General features: G+C 41.3%; 1 protein-coding gene across 7 annotated transcripts in view; it reads right to left on the bottom strand.

Annotated features, from left to right (window-relative positions):
- The window catches only part of ROBO2 (roundabout guidance receptor 2), a 596,967-nt gene extending 593,073 nt beyond the window's left edge, over positions 1 to 3,894 (bottom strand). For 5 of the 7 annotated variants that reach the window (XM_058661767.1, XM_058661762.1, XM_058661764.1 and 2 more), the window contains exon 1: positions 3,165 to 3,818. In XM_058661767.1, coding sequence (XP_058517750.1) covers positions 3,165 to 3,225 — 61 coding nt within the window. In that variant the 5' untranslated portion in view covers positions 3,226 to 3,818. Of the gene's footprint in view, positions 1 to 3,164 lie in introns of all 7 variants that reach the window. The other 2 variants (XM_058661761.1, XM_004588617.3) reach the window with 1 other exon arrangement.
- Positions 3,895 to 14,727: the final 10,833 nt, after the last annotated feature.

The following is a 14,727-nucleotide window of genomic DNA, read 5'->3' as shown; positions in this document are numbered from 1 at the left end:
ATATGTAATTTAAGTTCCGAAATGGACTACATATGGCTACAATAATGAGCCCATTACTGAAAGAAGCACTTTAGCAAAATGTATAAACGTATAGAAGAAATTATACATCCGCACTACACACATGTATTATCTTTCTCTCCCCATATATCTTATGTGCCATTTTCACTTCAGAACTGTTAACAAGATGAGAAAACCATCTCCGTCTCTGAACCATGTCTTCACAGTATTGTAAAATTATCAGACGACATAATGAATGGAATAAAGCTGGCATTTAAATGTCCTGTGATCATTCAAGCTATTTCCTTGTAAAAAACTAAAAAGCTCTACTCCTGTTTTGAAACAGAAGTTTAGAAAAGTAAAGCCTAAACTCAATACAGATTCTTATGTAACCCTGAACAAAATATGCATGTAGTTAATTAATCTGTAGCTGATAAGAGTATTTTTATTTACATCCTAGATGGAGAAGTTTGCCTGCAGTTCTCCACTAACTTAATATTCACTCTCCTATGGACTGTTACAAGGGCAGGATACTAAAAATCATAAATAATATTAGCATGCATCTTCTATGAAGAGGCCAAACTTAGCATTTTTTTCATACATATAAATAAGCCACCAAGCAAATTTTAATGCAAATCTATGTATCATTTGTCACTGAATAAAATTAATTTCTCTGTCTAGCACAAGGATAGTCAGTATATCTTTGAAATGGTACAAGCTTCTCTAAATTTGAAATTCATGTGGAGAATATGTACACACCTCCAAGAAGGGTAATAAGTGAATACAAATCATAGGATCCTGGAAGGGTAACAAAGCTTAGAGATCCTACAAACCAGCCTACTCAGCATGTATGGGAAGGCTTAGTACCAATGTATTAAAACAGCCTAGGGGGCAGTATTGTCTACATCCCAAATTTCAACAATCCCCATAGAAAGGCTGTCAGCGCTCTGAAGTATCCAAAGGCAGCCCAATGTCATATGTATAATTAATACACTAATTCAGTAAGACTCCTCTCAGTTCCCTTTGCTTTTGACATAGTAAATGCTAACTACAAGGCTAACTGCTCGCCCGCGCGCGCGCACACACACACACACACTTTGACATTGCCTTTTCAGTCTCAATTGCTTAACCTTCTCAAATGTTAGTCACTACATTACTATGAATTCTACTGCATAACTGCGGCCCAGACACAAATCTCTTCCCTATCCTACACTGCTAAATGAGAACAAACATTCTAGGTAGTTCTTTAGAGCAGCAGAAAATGGTGTGGAACAGGAGGAGGGTAGGAAGGGAGAGAGGGAAAAGGAGGGAGGAATGACGAGAGGGACGGAATGAAGCGAGAAATGATGTCTTGCTATCCCAGCAAGCTGGTTAATTGCATTTGTTTCCTGTATCTCCAAACTCCCCAGTACATTAATTACATTCTGTAACACAAAGCTCTTCTGATTCCCCGTCACTTCCACTGAGCGATTTAATTGTGTTCCTCATAGCAACATAGTGATTAAAAAAAACCCTTAGTGATAATTATGTAATGTACTAAACAGTTATACATACATTCCTGTCATTAAGATATGTAAATTCATGGTTCATAAGGACATATTATTTATAAAGTTGTGCCAAAGTCTGCTTATCATGAGAATCAAACAGATCTGAGATAAATATGCAACCCTTTTGCCTATGGTAATCTCAATGTATCCTAAAGGTAGATGTGTTGAAGAAGAAAATACAGGGGCAATGATAATCAGTGAGATGATAGTCATTTCCACAATCACAAAGGTTGATTCATGAACCTAGAGTACTTAGAGGGAAGAAAGAAGCAGGGCACATAGACGTGCCCCTTGCGTACTGTCAAGTGGTGAGGGTAAACATACTGATGTAGCCCATGATTGAAAACAGCTACTCAACAGTAGGTAAAGTCATCTTCATTGCCTGTTTGCAGAAAAGCTGCCTTTTTGAGTCCCCTTCATTGGGATCTATGCAGGCATAGCTGCCAAGAACCAAGCTAGCACCCAAAGACAGGAAAAAATAGGCAGTGTCCCAAATAATGAATTCATCCCCAATGCACATGCTACAGCAAAGTTTATGTGGCAACAAGCTATTATGACAGCTCAAATATCTCAAACCATAGACTAGAGTATAACCCAAGAAAAGAAATTAATCTAAAACTATATACTCAATGTCTGACGTTGGAGGACAAGCTGCGTTCCTACTGATTTACTCATGCTTTCCAATGACAGAAAACATTCAGTCTCTGCAAGGTTCGCGGCAAGTATCCCTTTGTCAGTCATTTTTGGAAACTAACAACAACAACAACAAATGTCAACAACGATAGCCGTTCTTCCATTAAAAGAGTTCCCCCAAAAGGATTTTGCCATAATCTCAGCAGCAACTCACATCCTCTGAAATCTGTGGTAAGGAAACTGAATCTGAACAAAAGACAGTAGGATGTGCAGCTGAATGCTATGTGCCTGACCTACAGAGGGAGGGAGCCACCTACAGCACCTGTTGGAGATGCCCATTATTTTGTCCACTGAGGACAGAGCTCAGGGCTCTGTTTCCACCGCCAGCCCACAGCTGATGCTACCTCCTTCTTGGAGCCTCGCCCAGTCTCACTTTTGACACTTTTCTCCCTGTGACTGAAATTCTCCCTTCTCCTTGTACATTAGGCTACCAGTCTCCGGCATACAGGTGCTGCTCACTGATCCCTGAGAAACCCAGGCTGGAATGCACAATCACTGAATCTTCCTGCCAGCGTCTATTTACTCGATTTCTCCACTTGTGTTTCTGAGCCAAAGTTCAGGCACCAGAACAGCCACCAAATGAAGAGCAGGCACCATAGTAATGCGCTTGTTAAAAAAAAAAAAAAAATCAGCATGCTTTTCTAACAAAGCTGGAAGCCCATCATTTATTACCCAACTCAAACAATTAAATTACAGCAGCAATAACAATAGGTGATTACTAACATGTTCACTTACAGCGGTTTAGGAACAAAAGCCTTAAAACCTCTACTCTCCAAGCCAGAGTGGCTGCCCCAAACGGACAAACAGGCATAGTGACATTTTATTTACAACCCAAGCTGGACTCAGACAGAGCTGGACTGAGTTTTTTCTGGGCGGGAGGTGGGGATAGGAGGGTCAAAAAAAGGGATAAAGGCATCTTTAACTTACCGTCTACTGGAACATATAAAAATCCACAGAGCAGTAGTTGTGTAAACATCAGCAGACTCATTTTGACATATTTTTAAAAAGGGGGATCCAGATTGCTTTAAGAAACCAATCCCAGAGAGCAAAAGTACAAAAATAAGTATCAAAAAAAGAGGTAGGTCCAACGTTTAGACTTTCCTAGATAGGGACCGAAGTCAAGCAGAGCAGATCCCAAGATCAGAAGGGTTGGTGGAGATGGATCTTGAATGGGGCACATGGAGATCCACGCAGACTGCCTGCTACACTTCCACTCGCGGGCTCCCTAAATTCCCACCGATTCAACCCAGCTGGAGGGATTATTCAAGTGCGTCTAACCCTCTCTTCTTATGCTCCATTGCAATCCAAAGCAAGTTCTTTCTTCACAAGTCAGGAAGATAGAGGGGGAGGAAAAAGACCTAATTCCTAGAAAGTGCTCCACAAACTTGCCAGCACTCTGCCGAAAAACCATTGGCCTGCCTACGGATTTTTCCTTCCCCGGGTCGCTTCCGTAGCAGCTCTCCGTCTGGAGTTTCGTGGAAAAATAATAATTTCTCACTGAACTTCGATCATAAGCATGTGTCAAAGCAACACTTTGCAGGCGGGCAGAACCTGGCGGGGCCTCTCCTTTGCAGTCTCGGTGCTTCTCTCTCTCTCTCTCCAAAAGAGAGGAAAAGGGAAATCTGCGCGACTCGGATAGAGATTCCCAACTCCTACGTGGTGAGGCAGCGGGGAGGGAGGAAAGGAGAAGGAAGGAGGGAGAGAGGGAGGTGCCGGGCGGAGGCTGAGGCCACCCCCGCAGGGCCGCCTCTCGGCGAGTGTGCGCCCAGCGCCCTGCGCGGCCGGAGCCGAGTCGGGCAGACCCGGAGCGCGCGCTCCAGCCGCTCGCCCGGACCCCGCGGCCGCCGCTCCGGCAGCCCGGCAGCAGAGCGTCCGCCTCCTAGTGCAGCTGCCGCGGCTGGCAGGACTTGGAAGAGTGAAGGCGAGGAGGCGGACGGGGAGGGGAGGGAAAAAAAGCTGCTCGGAGTCGGCCCGGCGAGGGGGGCGGGGGCTGCTTGGGGGTGCGCTGAGTCTTCCACCGCCCCACGTCTCCACCCTCCCGGGCAGGAGGCGGGGGGGGGGGGGGGGCACCAGCCCAGGGAACGAGTCCTGCTAGGGACAGCCGGGAACGAATTCGGAGCCCCGCTGATTTGCCCCGTGCCGAGGCCACAGGTCACCTCCGGCCCCTCTTCGGGGTCCCCTTGCCGTTCTCCTCCTCCTCCCCCCGCCCCACTCCACCTCCGGAGGGGATAGGTGGGCTCTAGCCTCCTGCTCCTCGCAGCGGCCCCGTTTAATGGGCAGGTAATTTTCTCGGTGAGTGATTTCATGGAAGCCCTTCCTAATTATTCATCCTTCCGTCTGCCGGAGCTGCACGCGCTTTCTGGAAAAAGATCGTCCTCCAGCACCCAGGGCGCAGCGTCATTACCCGTTAATATCACACCAATACTCAGTCTGCACCTTTTAGGTAAAATGAAAGGCTGGGAGGCAGCCGCCCAAGGAAAGGAAACGGGGTTAGCACCTTTTGGAGCGGAAAGCCTGTCTGGGTGTGTGCGTCCTACTAGCTAAAAATAAATAAATAAATAAATAAAGACTAAACTGAGGGTGGGACAGGAGTGCCCGTGCTCATCCCGGCCGTGGTAACCCACGTCTGTGTCCCCGCTGGCTCCGGGAGGAGGAAGGACCGAGGGACCAAGGAAAGGAACGTCCCCTCTGCCTGGAGGCTGCCGGATGACTCTGATCAGGGGCTTGGGGGTGTGAGGGGGTTCAGCACAGGATGCTGCAAGTGGGGAGTGGGGATCCCGGACCCTGGGCAAAGTGTCCCAAGCCTTCACCCGCCCGGAGACCAGCACCTCTGAAAGGAAGTTGGGAAAAACCAGCTCCGATCCCGGAAGCCGGTAACACAGCCGAACTACCAAAGCACCCCGCAAAAGAGTCAGATTTCAGCCCCAAAAGGACAAACCCCCAAGCATGAAGGCAAAAGCCGCCGAGTGGATTCCGTCCGGGCACCGGGGCAGACTGAGGAAGGCCCACGGTAGATCAAAGGGATGCCAGTGGCTGGGCGCCCTGGCCTGGCCGCCGGGGTGGCCGGCCCACGTGTGATCACAGGCTCTCTGCGAGCTGTTTGATGCTTGCTCTGCTGATTAGAAGGCGGTTAGAGGGACGCAGGCGGCCCCGGTAACGGCGAAACGCCGGATGGTGAGTCTCTAGTTCCCCCTACTGGAAAGCATTAGGAAATATTCACTCAGTTGCAACCGGTTTGAGGAAGTCTTTTGTTTGGCTGGGGACATTTTGGAGGTGCCACTAAACTTAGTTCACCCTAGCTGATCATTTTGTTAATAAACAAAACAACAAAAATGCTCAGCCACGTTCGAGCAATTGGAGTTCCTGTGATGCATCAGCGTGCTCGAAAGCGACAAAGTACAGACTAAAACGAATAAAACATATCGGTCTCATTAAGAAGCATTGAAAGAGTAATTTCAGGACTCTTTAAATTTACAAAACTTACAATATTTAGTTGGTGGGGGAAAAAAGGTGAAAGTTTCATTTAAAACGTCTGGATTGGGTTAGGAGTCTGCAATGACAAAATCTACCTCACTCTTCTCCGTTCTATCCAACCCCCCTCCTTTTTGTCCAATCTTCTACCATCGGTGCAATAAAAAAGTATTCTAAATATCTCCCTGATCGCAGACAATACAGGTATATCATACAGGCTTTCCAGACCTTCAACAGGGATCTCAGAAAGCTTCCACTTGAAAGAATGTCCTTATGGCCACTCATGAATGCGGCAGAAGAGAAGTTCCACTTTATACATGGTAGATTCCCTGTCTCTTACCCACTGAGACACAGAGAGAAATCGGAAGACCAGGTTGGAGACTGACCCAATTGCTGTCATCTGAAAAGAAAGACACACTGCTTTGTATCTTACAGAAGGTTATCTTTATGTGGCTTGGGATAAATGATTTCACAAGGAAGAGTTTATATAAGTGAAATATATTTGATTACAGTTAATTGCCTTTTCTGGCCAAAACTCATCATCTCGAGTTCATAATTACCTACTGAAAGTGGCAGTCACTTCACACCAGCTCTCTTTCTTTTATGATATCAAAGCTACTACATGATAGGGTCAAGTCTTACCAAAAGAATTCGAATCCCACGTGTTCTGCTATACTTGAACACAAACTCATAAATGATGGGTTTAGAAGGATGCATTCAATATGAGATATGCCCCAGGAAAACGGGACTGTACAAGAGGCTGGTGCTGGTGGGCATTTGGTTTGCTGGCTGAGCTACTGCTTGGGGTGTCTGCATCTGGTGTAAGAGTTTGCAGGTCCTGTTATCTCGTATCCGGGAGGGTGGAAGGGGCTGGCTCCCAGCCACAGCTGGATGGAGGTCCTGACTTCTGGCTTCAGCCTGGCCAAACCTTGTTTGTTGTCACTCAAAGGTTGGAGAGAACCAGCAGTAGGGAGGTCTCTCTCCCTCTCCCTGCCTTTCAAATTGATTAGATAAATGGATATTTTAAAAAGGCTTAAAATCTCACCCTGATCATTCAGACCTGTGACCAAGACAGTCACACTAGAATTGCAACAATGATCAGTCATCAGTGGGAAGTTTTATATGGATAGCATGAAGTCCACGTGGACCAAATAAACCAACTTTGAAAAGATTTGGTAGGATCTGTACTTGAAAACTGTGAAAAACTGAATGTATTTCAATTATGTTTAACACAATTTCAGTCGCTACTATAGGTGTAAGAAATGGGTTTCTCACTCAGATTTTTATTTTGCATTAAAGAGATATTTTCAAAACCTTAGCCTAGTAGAAGTTGGAAATTCAATGTTAGCAATGTTTGGGGGAAAAAAATGTTTAGGGTTTCATTAAGAACACAGAAATGATTGAGAACAATAAAACCTCCATGCACCAGAGTTTTAATACAATAGAGAGTTGGCTTTTAAAATCTATCCAGATATGAGCCATCTTTGCTAAACAGTTGAATTCAAAACTGAACGTAGGGGGCCCGACGGCATGGCCTAGCCTAGTGGCTAAAGTTCTCGCCTTGCACGCGCCGCGATCCCATATGGGCGCTGGTTCTAATCCTGGCAGCTCCACTTCCCATCCAGCTCCCTGCTTGTGGCCTGGGAAAGCAGTTGAGGATGACCCGGAGCACTGGGACCCTGCACCCGTGTGGGAGACCAGGAAGAGGTTCCCGGTTCTCGGCTTGGGATTGGCATAGCACTGGCCGTTACGGCTCACTTGGGGAGTGAATCATCGGACGGAGGATCTTCCTCTCTGTCTCTCCTCCTCTCTGTGTATCTGACTTTGTAATGAAAAGTAAATAAATCTTAAAAAAAAAAAAAACTGAACATAGATGTCTAGGCTTCTTTTATGTAGAACTCGAAATAGTGTTATTACATACTCAAAATGTGCTTACCAGATAAATGTATATTAGAGTCCATCTAAAAACAATGGTCTGTAAGAGAAGATAATTAGCCCTAATTTGGATAAACTGATCAAATGGCCTTCTTTGTGGATGAACTTCTGACATAGCACTCTGGGAGAATTATATCACAGCCACAGGAAGGCAATGTGCACAAGTAGTGTATAAAATACTAATACTTGGGCCCGGCAGTGTGGCCTAGCGGCTAAAGTCCTCGCTCTGAACGCGCCAGGATCCCATATGGGCACCGGTTCTAATCCCGGCAGCTCCACTTCCCATCCAGCTCTCTGCTTGTGGCCTGGGAAGGCAGTTGAGGACGGCCCAAAGCCTTGGGTTCCTGCACCCGTGTGGGAGACCTGGAGGAGGTTCCAGGTTCCTGGCTTCGGATCGGCGCAGCACTGGCCATTGCGGCTCACTTGGGGAGTGAATCATTGGATGGAAGATCTTCCTCTCTGTCTCTCCTCCTCTGTATATCCGCCTTTCCAATAAAAATAATAAATCTGAAAAAATAATTTAAAAAAAATAAAATACTAATACTTCTTTCTCATCAGGTTTCACAAGCATGTAGTATAAACTCTAAAACCCCAGCCATGTTTTCATTCTTATGATAAGCGTGCATATATTAAAAAAAAAAATCGGGGAGGAAGAACATCATTGCAGCATAGTGAGTGGAAGCTACTGTGTGCAATGCCAGTATCCAACAGGGGACTATAGATTCCCGGCTGAACTGCTTGTGATCCAGTTCTTTGCTAATGGCCTGGAACAAAAGCAGTGGAAAATATCCAAGTGTCCGAGTTTCTATCCGCATGGAAGTCTCAGAAGAAACTCCTCGCTCCTGACTTCAGACTGACCCATGCCAGCCATTGTGGACAAATGGGAAATGAACCAGTAGACTGCATCTCTCTCTCTTTATTGGATTTTCCAAATTAATAACATCTTTTTAAAATTTGATCCATATGGTGAACTTATATTCCTTTAATAATTAATTTTTAAAATTTCTTTGAAGTGTTATGTTATTTCCAGAGGGGATCACTGAAGACTGGGTGACTAGCTCAGGTTGATAAAAGGCACACTCTTCCTTGAATTTCAGATCTGACCGCAAAGTCAGGCAATGCCTTATAGGTTTGACTTATGATATCTTCCCCTTTACAGAAATATTTTCAAAGTTTAAAAATTTGCTTTCACTGACTAACTTAAGAAAAATCTTGCACCAAAAGATAACAGAAATTTATACCAAAACATACAGAAGTACATGCTCTTTTGTTTTCAAAACTGAAGAATCTTTCTAAAGATCTAATCAACACCTAGTATCCATTCAGGTCAAAGTTTTCTACATAAAATATCTGTATAATATGATAGAGGAATGCCATATTTATGTAAATTCATGGTTATTACCCACAAAAGGACAGAAGAATTAAAGTAAGTAAAGCATTAAAAATCCTGACTGGAAAATAATCATTCATTCCTGTATTTTGTTATTACTCCCCACCTTGTTCCAGAAAGGATTTACGGGAGCCACAATAAAGTCATTATTGTTCTTCTGGAATATTTTCCAATTAACATTGAATTCATTTTGAAGTGTGTACTGATACTTGTTTTTTGTAATAAAAATATATATCATGTATTTATATATAATTTATCTGCAAGTATGTATCTATATAGAGTCTTTTTGATATATTACATGGTTATAGTTTAAAATCTCTTCTTTAGAAATTTGAGATTTGGAACTTGGCACAGTGGTTTAAGAAGCTAATATGCCAGCAGTACTGGCATCTCATATGGATGTTGTTCTAGTTCTGATTGCTCTACTTCCAGTCCAGCTACCTAATAATACCTTGGGATGGCAGCGCAGGCTGTCCAAGGACTTGGGCTCCTGCACCATGTAGGACACCTGGAAGAAGCTCCTGGCTCCCAGCTTCAGACCAGCAAAGCTCTGTTTATTATGGCCATTTGGAGAGTGAGCCTGCAGATAGAAGTGCGCTCGCTCTCTCTCTCTCTCTCTCTCTCTTTCTCTCTCTCAGAGACCAGTGGTATTTTATTTATCTCCATTCTCACTGGACAAGTTGCTCATCGATTCACAGATAACTTTTAATAAAATATAAAACACAAATCATGATCAAAGTTAAGACATGATTTTTGGTAACAAAGATAACCTCTCATTTAGGTTAGGCTAATGTTTTTACAAAATAAGGAATATTGCCAACAGAAATACAAATTATCTAATAGTCTTTTTCAGTCATTAACTGAGAAGGGGCCAGGTTTGCTGTATTTGCAAGGATTTTCTTTTTTTCCTTTTTTTCTGCTCCTTATTTTTTGTCATTTCTTTATCAATGACCTCAAGTTTGTTTTTTATTTTAGTATATAACCTAACTTTAATGACATAAAAATAATATGCTTCTTGCTATTTTTGTATCACAATATCATGAAAACAAGAAAACCTCTTTGATTGTTTGCCAAACTACACCAAGTCCATCTGTTTCAATCTGGACTTTGTATAATTGAATTTTAGCAACACATAACTGTAATCCCAGTAGGAAAAAGTGCTATAAACTCAAAACAGAATTTTTATTTATTTAAAAGAAAACAAGGATTGCGAAAGATTTGGGGAAAGTTTCATCCTTTCTGTAGGCCCCAATATTTTATGTTTTTTTTCTCATTAAACTTTTTGACATATTTCATAACAGGAGTCTTCAAATTAAAAAAAGTTCTTCTCCCTTAGCATGGCATTGATCCAAAGGCACATGTAATCCAATTGAACTGCTTATGGTTCTACCATACTAAAGAACTAATCTGTTTGGAAACACATTTTGGATCTTTTCCAATATCCAAACTATTTTAATTCTGCCTGACCAAATACATACATTCATATAAACATACATGCATACATACATACATAAATCCTGAAGATCATCTTATAAAGAATGAGAGCCTTATGGTGTTGGATACCAGTGAGGAATTTAGACAATATAATTATTTTTAAAAAATATGTGAGGTATTCATTTGACCTAATGGTTAAGATCCCTCATGTTAGAGTGTCTAAATTTGATCTCCAGTTTTAGCCTCTGACTCCAACTTCCAATTATATATACCCTATGAGGTAACTGTGATATCTCCTGTAATTGGGTTATTGTCAACTAGGAGATCTGCATTGGCTTCCCAGGTATCAACCTGACCATGGATTTCAGTCTGTTTACACCAAAATAAATGTATCTTTTGAGTTTATTTTCCATGATCTTTTTGAAGTCCCCTCCCATGATCATTTTCTACAGAAAACTTGCAAACATTAGTAAAATACAGTTAGTGTAGACCAGGTCAGTGAAAACGATCCAGCTTTATGAGCATCATAGTGCTTCTTTGTGGTGATGGTGTTGGTTTTATTGTTGTTTTTATTACTGCCCCAGGTGGACTTACCTATCATTTTATTTCTACTTTCTCTATTTCCAAAAATCATTTATTCTGGAGAAACATTATAAAATCGGGTGAAGGGAAATGAATAGTGCTTCTGGTAGTCTATTTTCCAGCTTTTACTCTGGACAATGTGTAAATTAGCAAAAAAAAAAAAAAAAGTGAGTTTGTTTTACTTTAAAGATTTCCAGAGATTGTTTCTAATATAGACTTAAATAAACCATTTACTATGAGAAAAAAAGTTGATTCTCATCTAAGGTAACATTGAAGCAGTATCCTCTATTTTCTACAAGAATAATGGATAATGAGTAAGTTCCAACACAAGAAAACAACATAACACATTAGCTAAAACCTGGAACTCTGATATCAGATCTGGAAAACAAAACAATATTCTCATGTTGCTTGTAAGATTTACAGTGTGTTCTTAACAACTGCCTCCACCATAAAGCCAATATAATTATAATAGCTATTTATGAATACACTCTAACTGGTCCTGTGTAGTAGACTAAGCATCTGCCAGCATTCTACATGAGCATTCATTTGTGTCTCAGCTGCTTCAGCTTCCATCCAACTCCCTGCTCTGGTCTAGAGAGTCAACAGAGAATGTGTCATATCCATGGGTACAAGGGGTCCCCTGGAGAGAGACCCGAAGGAGGCTCCTGGCTTCTCTTTGGTCCAGATCCAGCTGTTGCGGTCATTTGTAGTGTGAACCTGAAGATTATTTCTTTCTATCTCTCTTTCTCTGTGTAACTGATTCATTCTCTCTCTCTCTCTCTCTCACAGACACACACACACACACACAGGAAAATCTCCACAAAATAAAGAATATTCTAATGAATCCTCAAGATGATGGTAGAAATCATACATTCTCTTCTTCCATACAGAGGTTGGCCAAAATCTACAGGCCTCCTAACCATTATATTGAACCATGTGACTGAGTCCTGACCTGTGGGTTGCAGTACTTCCAAATTCAGCCTCTAAAATTCCTCCAAAATTAGTGTCATGGGTGCTGTTTGCTTTCAGTCATTCAATGGCCAAAGCTTGTGATAAACACTGTGCCACCAGACTCAAAAGAGGTCCAGAATGGGTGAGGACAGAGTCACACTTTCACATTCTTTTTGAATACCCTTCACTTTGAATTGAGCAATAAATGTGTGATAAAAATGTTCAATAACTAAAGTTTTGCTATTCCTAGTTTTAGTACGGACATTGGGAATCTTATGTCTGCCAAGAGTCATTTGGATATTTAGAACATCATGTGTGGGCCACATGATAAAATTATCATTTTAAAAATTATTCTGCTACAGATCTGTTGAGTTTCAAGTCCCACCTGAAGTTGCGTTTACAGGAGAGGACTAAATGATTTCATGGTCCTTACCCTAATCACTTGCGTTGGATATTGCCCAGAATTTGAACAAAAACACAAAATTTCTTTATGTGCTATTAAACAATGATTAATATTACAACAAATTATAATACGTATAATTTAAGACAATTTAATAGTATTGCAAAATATATTTTGTATTGATTCTTATTTAATTCTCACAAAGTATGCAGTGGTAATATTTTAAACCTCATCAAAGTAATTATAAAATGTTTAAATTGATGAAGAAATTTTGAAAGTGTCAGAGTTCCCAGCTCATCTCTAACCCCAACGAAGTCTATTTTATCCCCAGGATGGGTTAGGTCACTCTGCAGCTGAGTTTTGCAACATTTTGTTTTCATTGTCCTTTGCTGCCCTGGTCGGGTTTTGTGTCCCTGAAACCCCTGCATTGAAAACCTAACCCCTAAGGTGATATCATTACATGATTGGGTCCCTGGGCAGTGACTAGATCATTGGACAGGATCCTCACCAATGGGATTAGTCCCTCTGCCTTATGAAGACACAGTGAGAAGGAACTATCTCACAATAGAAATAGATGCCATGCCAGACACTGAATTTCCCAGTGCCTTCATCTTAAGACTCCCAGCCTCCAAAACTGAGAAAGAAATTTATATTGGTTATAAGCCACCCAGCTTATGGCTCAAAGGAATAAAAAGAGGACATTTTTAGACGTTTTTTTTCCCCCTAATCACTTCCCTGTGAAATTTCAATATCACTGTAAACTGTATATATGTTTATATTTGGTCTCTCTCTTACATATGTGTACGTGTGTTTATATTTACGTTGAATTCTTACACATATAAATATGTATTTATATATACATTGATACACTTATACATGTATTACATACTTTCTACATAAAAAAATCTTGCCCCCAAGTACTATTTTCCTATCACCCCCATTGAGAATAAATATTCTGTACATAAAAATAATTCCCAGATCTCAAGTAACAAAGATTAGTTTTTGCTGCATGTGGCATTAGTTTGGGAGTCCTCCACAGTTCAGGTTAACAAGGCACTGCTTTACTGAACACATGGAAAAGCAGAATGGGGTTGTTAAATTTTATGAGTAGAAACAACATAACTTCATACAGTTCATTGTTAATGCAAAATACAAGCGCTACTTCACTGCCCATCTGTCACGAGTAGCAGAGAGCTGAAAATCTTTGTTATCAGCTCTACCATCGCACACAGTCCACTGCTGCAGACTTTAATTTTGGAAGGAAATACATAAATACATTGTGGCAATATGAGTTACTGGAGGCTAAAAAGAATAATTCATCATTATGTGTTTTTGTAATGAGTTGAATGCAGTTCCCCAAATTCATTTCTATCTAGAACCAAAGAATGTGACATGAGAAATATTGTGTTTTCAGATGGAATCTTATTAAGATGAATTTATACCAGATGAGGATGAACTGTATCCCAAACATTAGTGCTCTTATAAGAGGGGAATTGGTCAACACAGCGAAGTTCAGTGTGGGGCTCAGTTCAGTACGTGAGATGACATCAGACAGAAGGGGTGTGCTACCTCAAATGTGGGGGGCAATGAGTTCTTGGAAGAGACCAAACAATATTTTCCTATAGAGCTCCAAATATCATCATTACCATGCCAACATGATTCTTGACTTCTGGTCTCAAGCATAATAATAACATTGCTACCATTATTAATTTCTTTAGCTTTTTAGTTTTCTCTAGTTTTAAGGAAATAATTTTGTGGTATTCTGTTAACAGCAGCTCTGGACAACTTCTGTAACCATTATGTATTTTGATAAATTCAAAAAGGGAAACTAAAAAAAAATCATCAATTTGTTTGAAACTAGCGTTACAGAGAGAGAAAAGAGATTCTCTATTCATGAGTTCATTTCTCAAATGCTGAAACTGAACAAGGCTCAAGTCAGAAGCCTGGGTCTCGCATGGGTAAAGGGAGATTGTACAGCTCTCCCAGTCTGGAATCTGCATTGAAAGCGGAGCAACCACAACTCACAGTGATACCCATATGGGATACTGGCATTGCAGGCTGCAGAGAGACCGACTACACCACAACACCGGCCTCTGGAAAAGATTTTACTGACTAAAAGACAAATGGATGAGTGATAAAGTTATAGAAATCTTGAAAAATTATAATGCGATTTGCAAATTATTTAACTTTGGGGTTTATCATAAGTTTATTCAAGCAGATATGGGTATATCTAAATACAAAAAAAAACTGAAAAGGAAAAAAATAAAATTTAAAAAGTTTAAAATGCTCATGAAAGAATGTTACTACTGAATGGTATCTTCAAGATC

This window comes from Ochotona princeps, chromosome 3 (genome assembly GCF_030435755.1).
Source record: "Ochotona princeps isolate mOchPri1 chromosome 3, mOchPri1.hap1, whole genome shotgun sequence".
NCBI lineage: Eukaryota > Metazoa > Chordata > Mammalia > Lagomorpha > Ochotonidae > Ochotona > Ochotona princeps.
The sequence above is the reverse complement of the archived record's forward strand: the minus strand, read 5'-3'. Positions and strand labels throughout refer to the sequence as shown.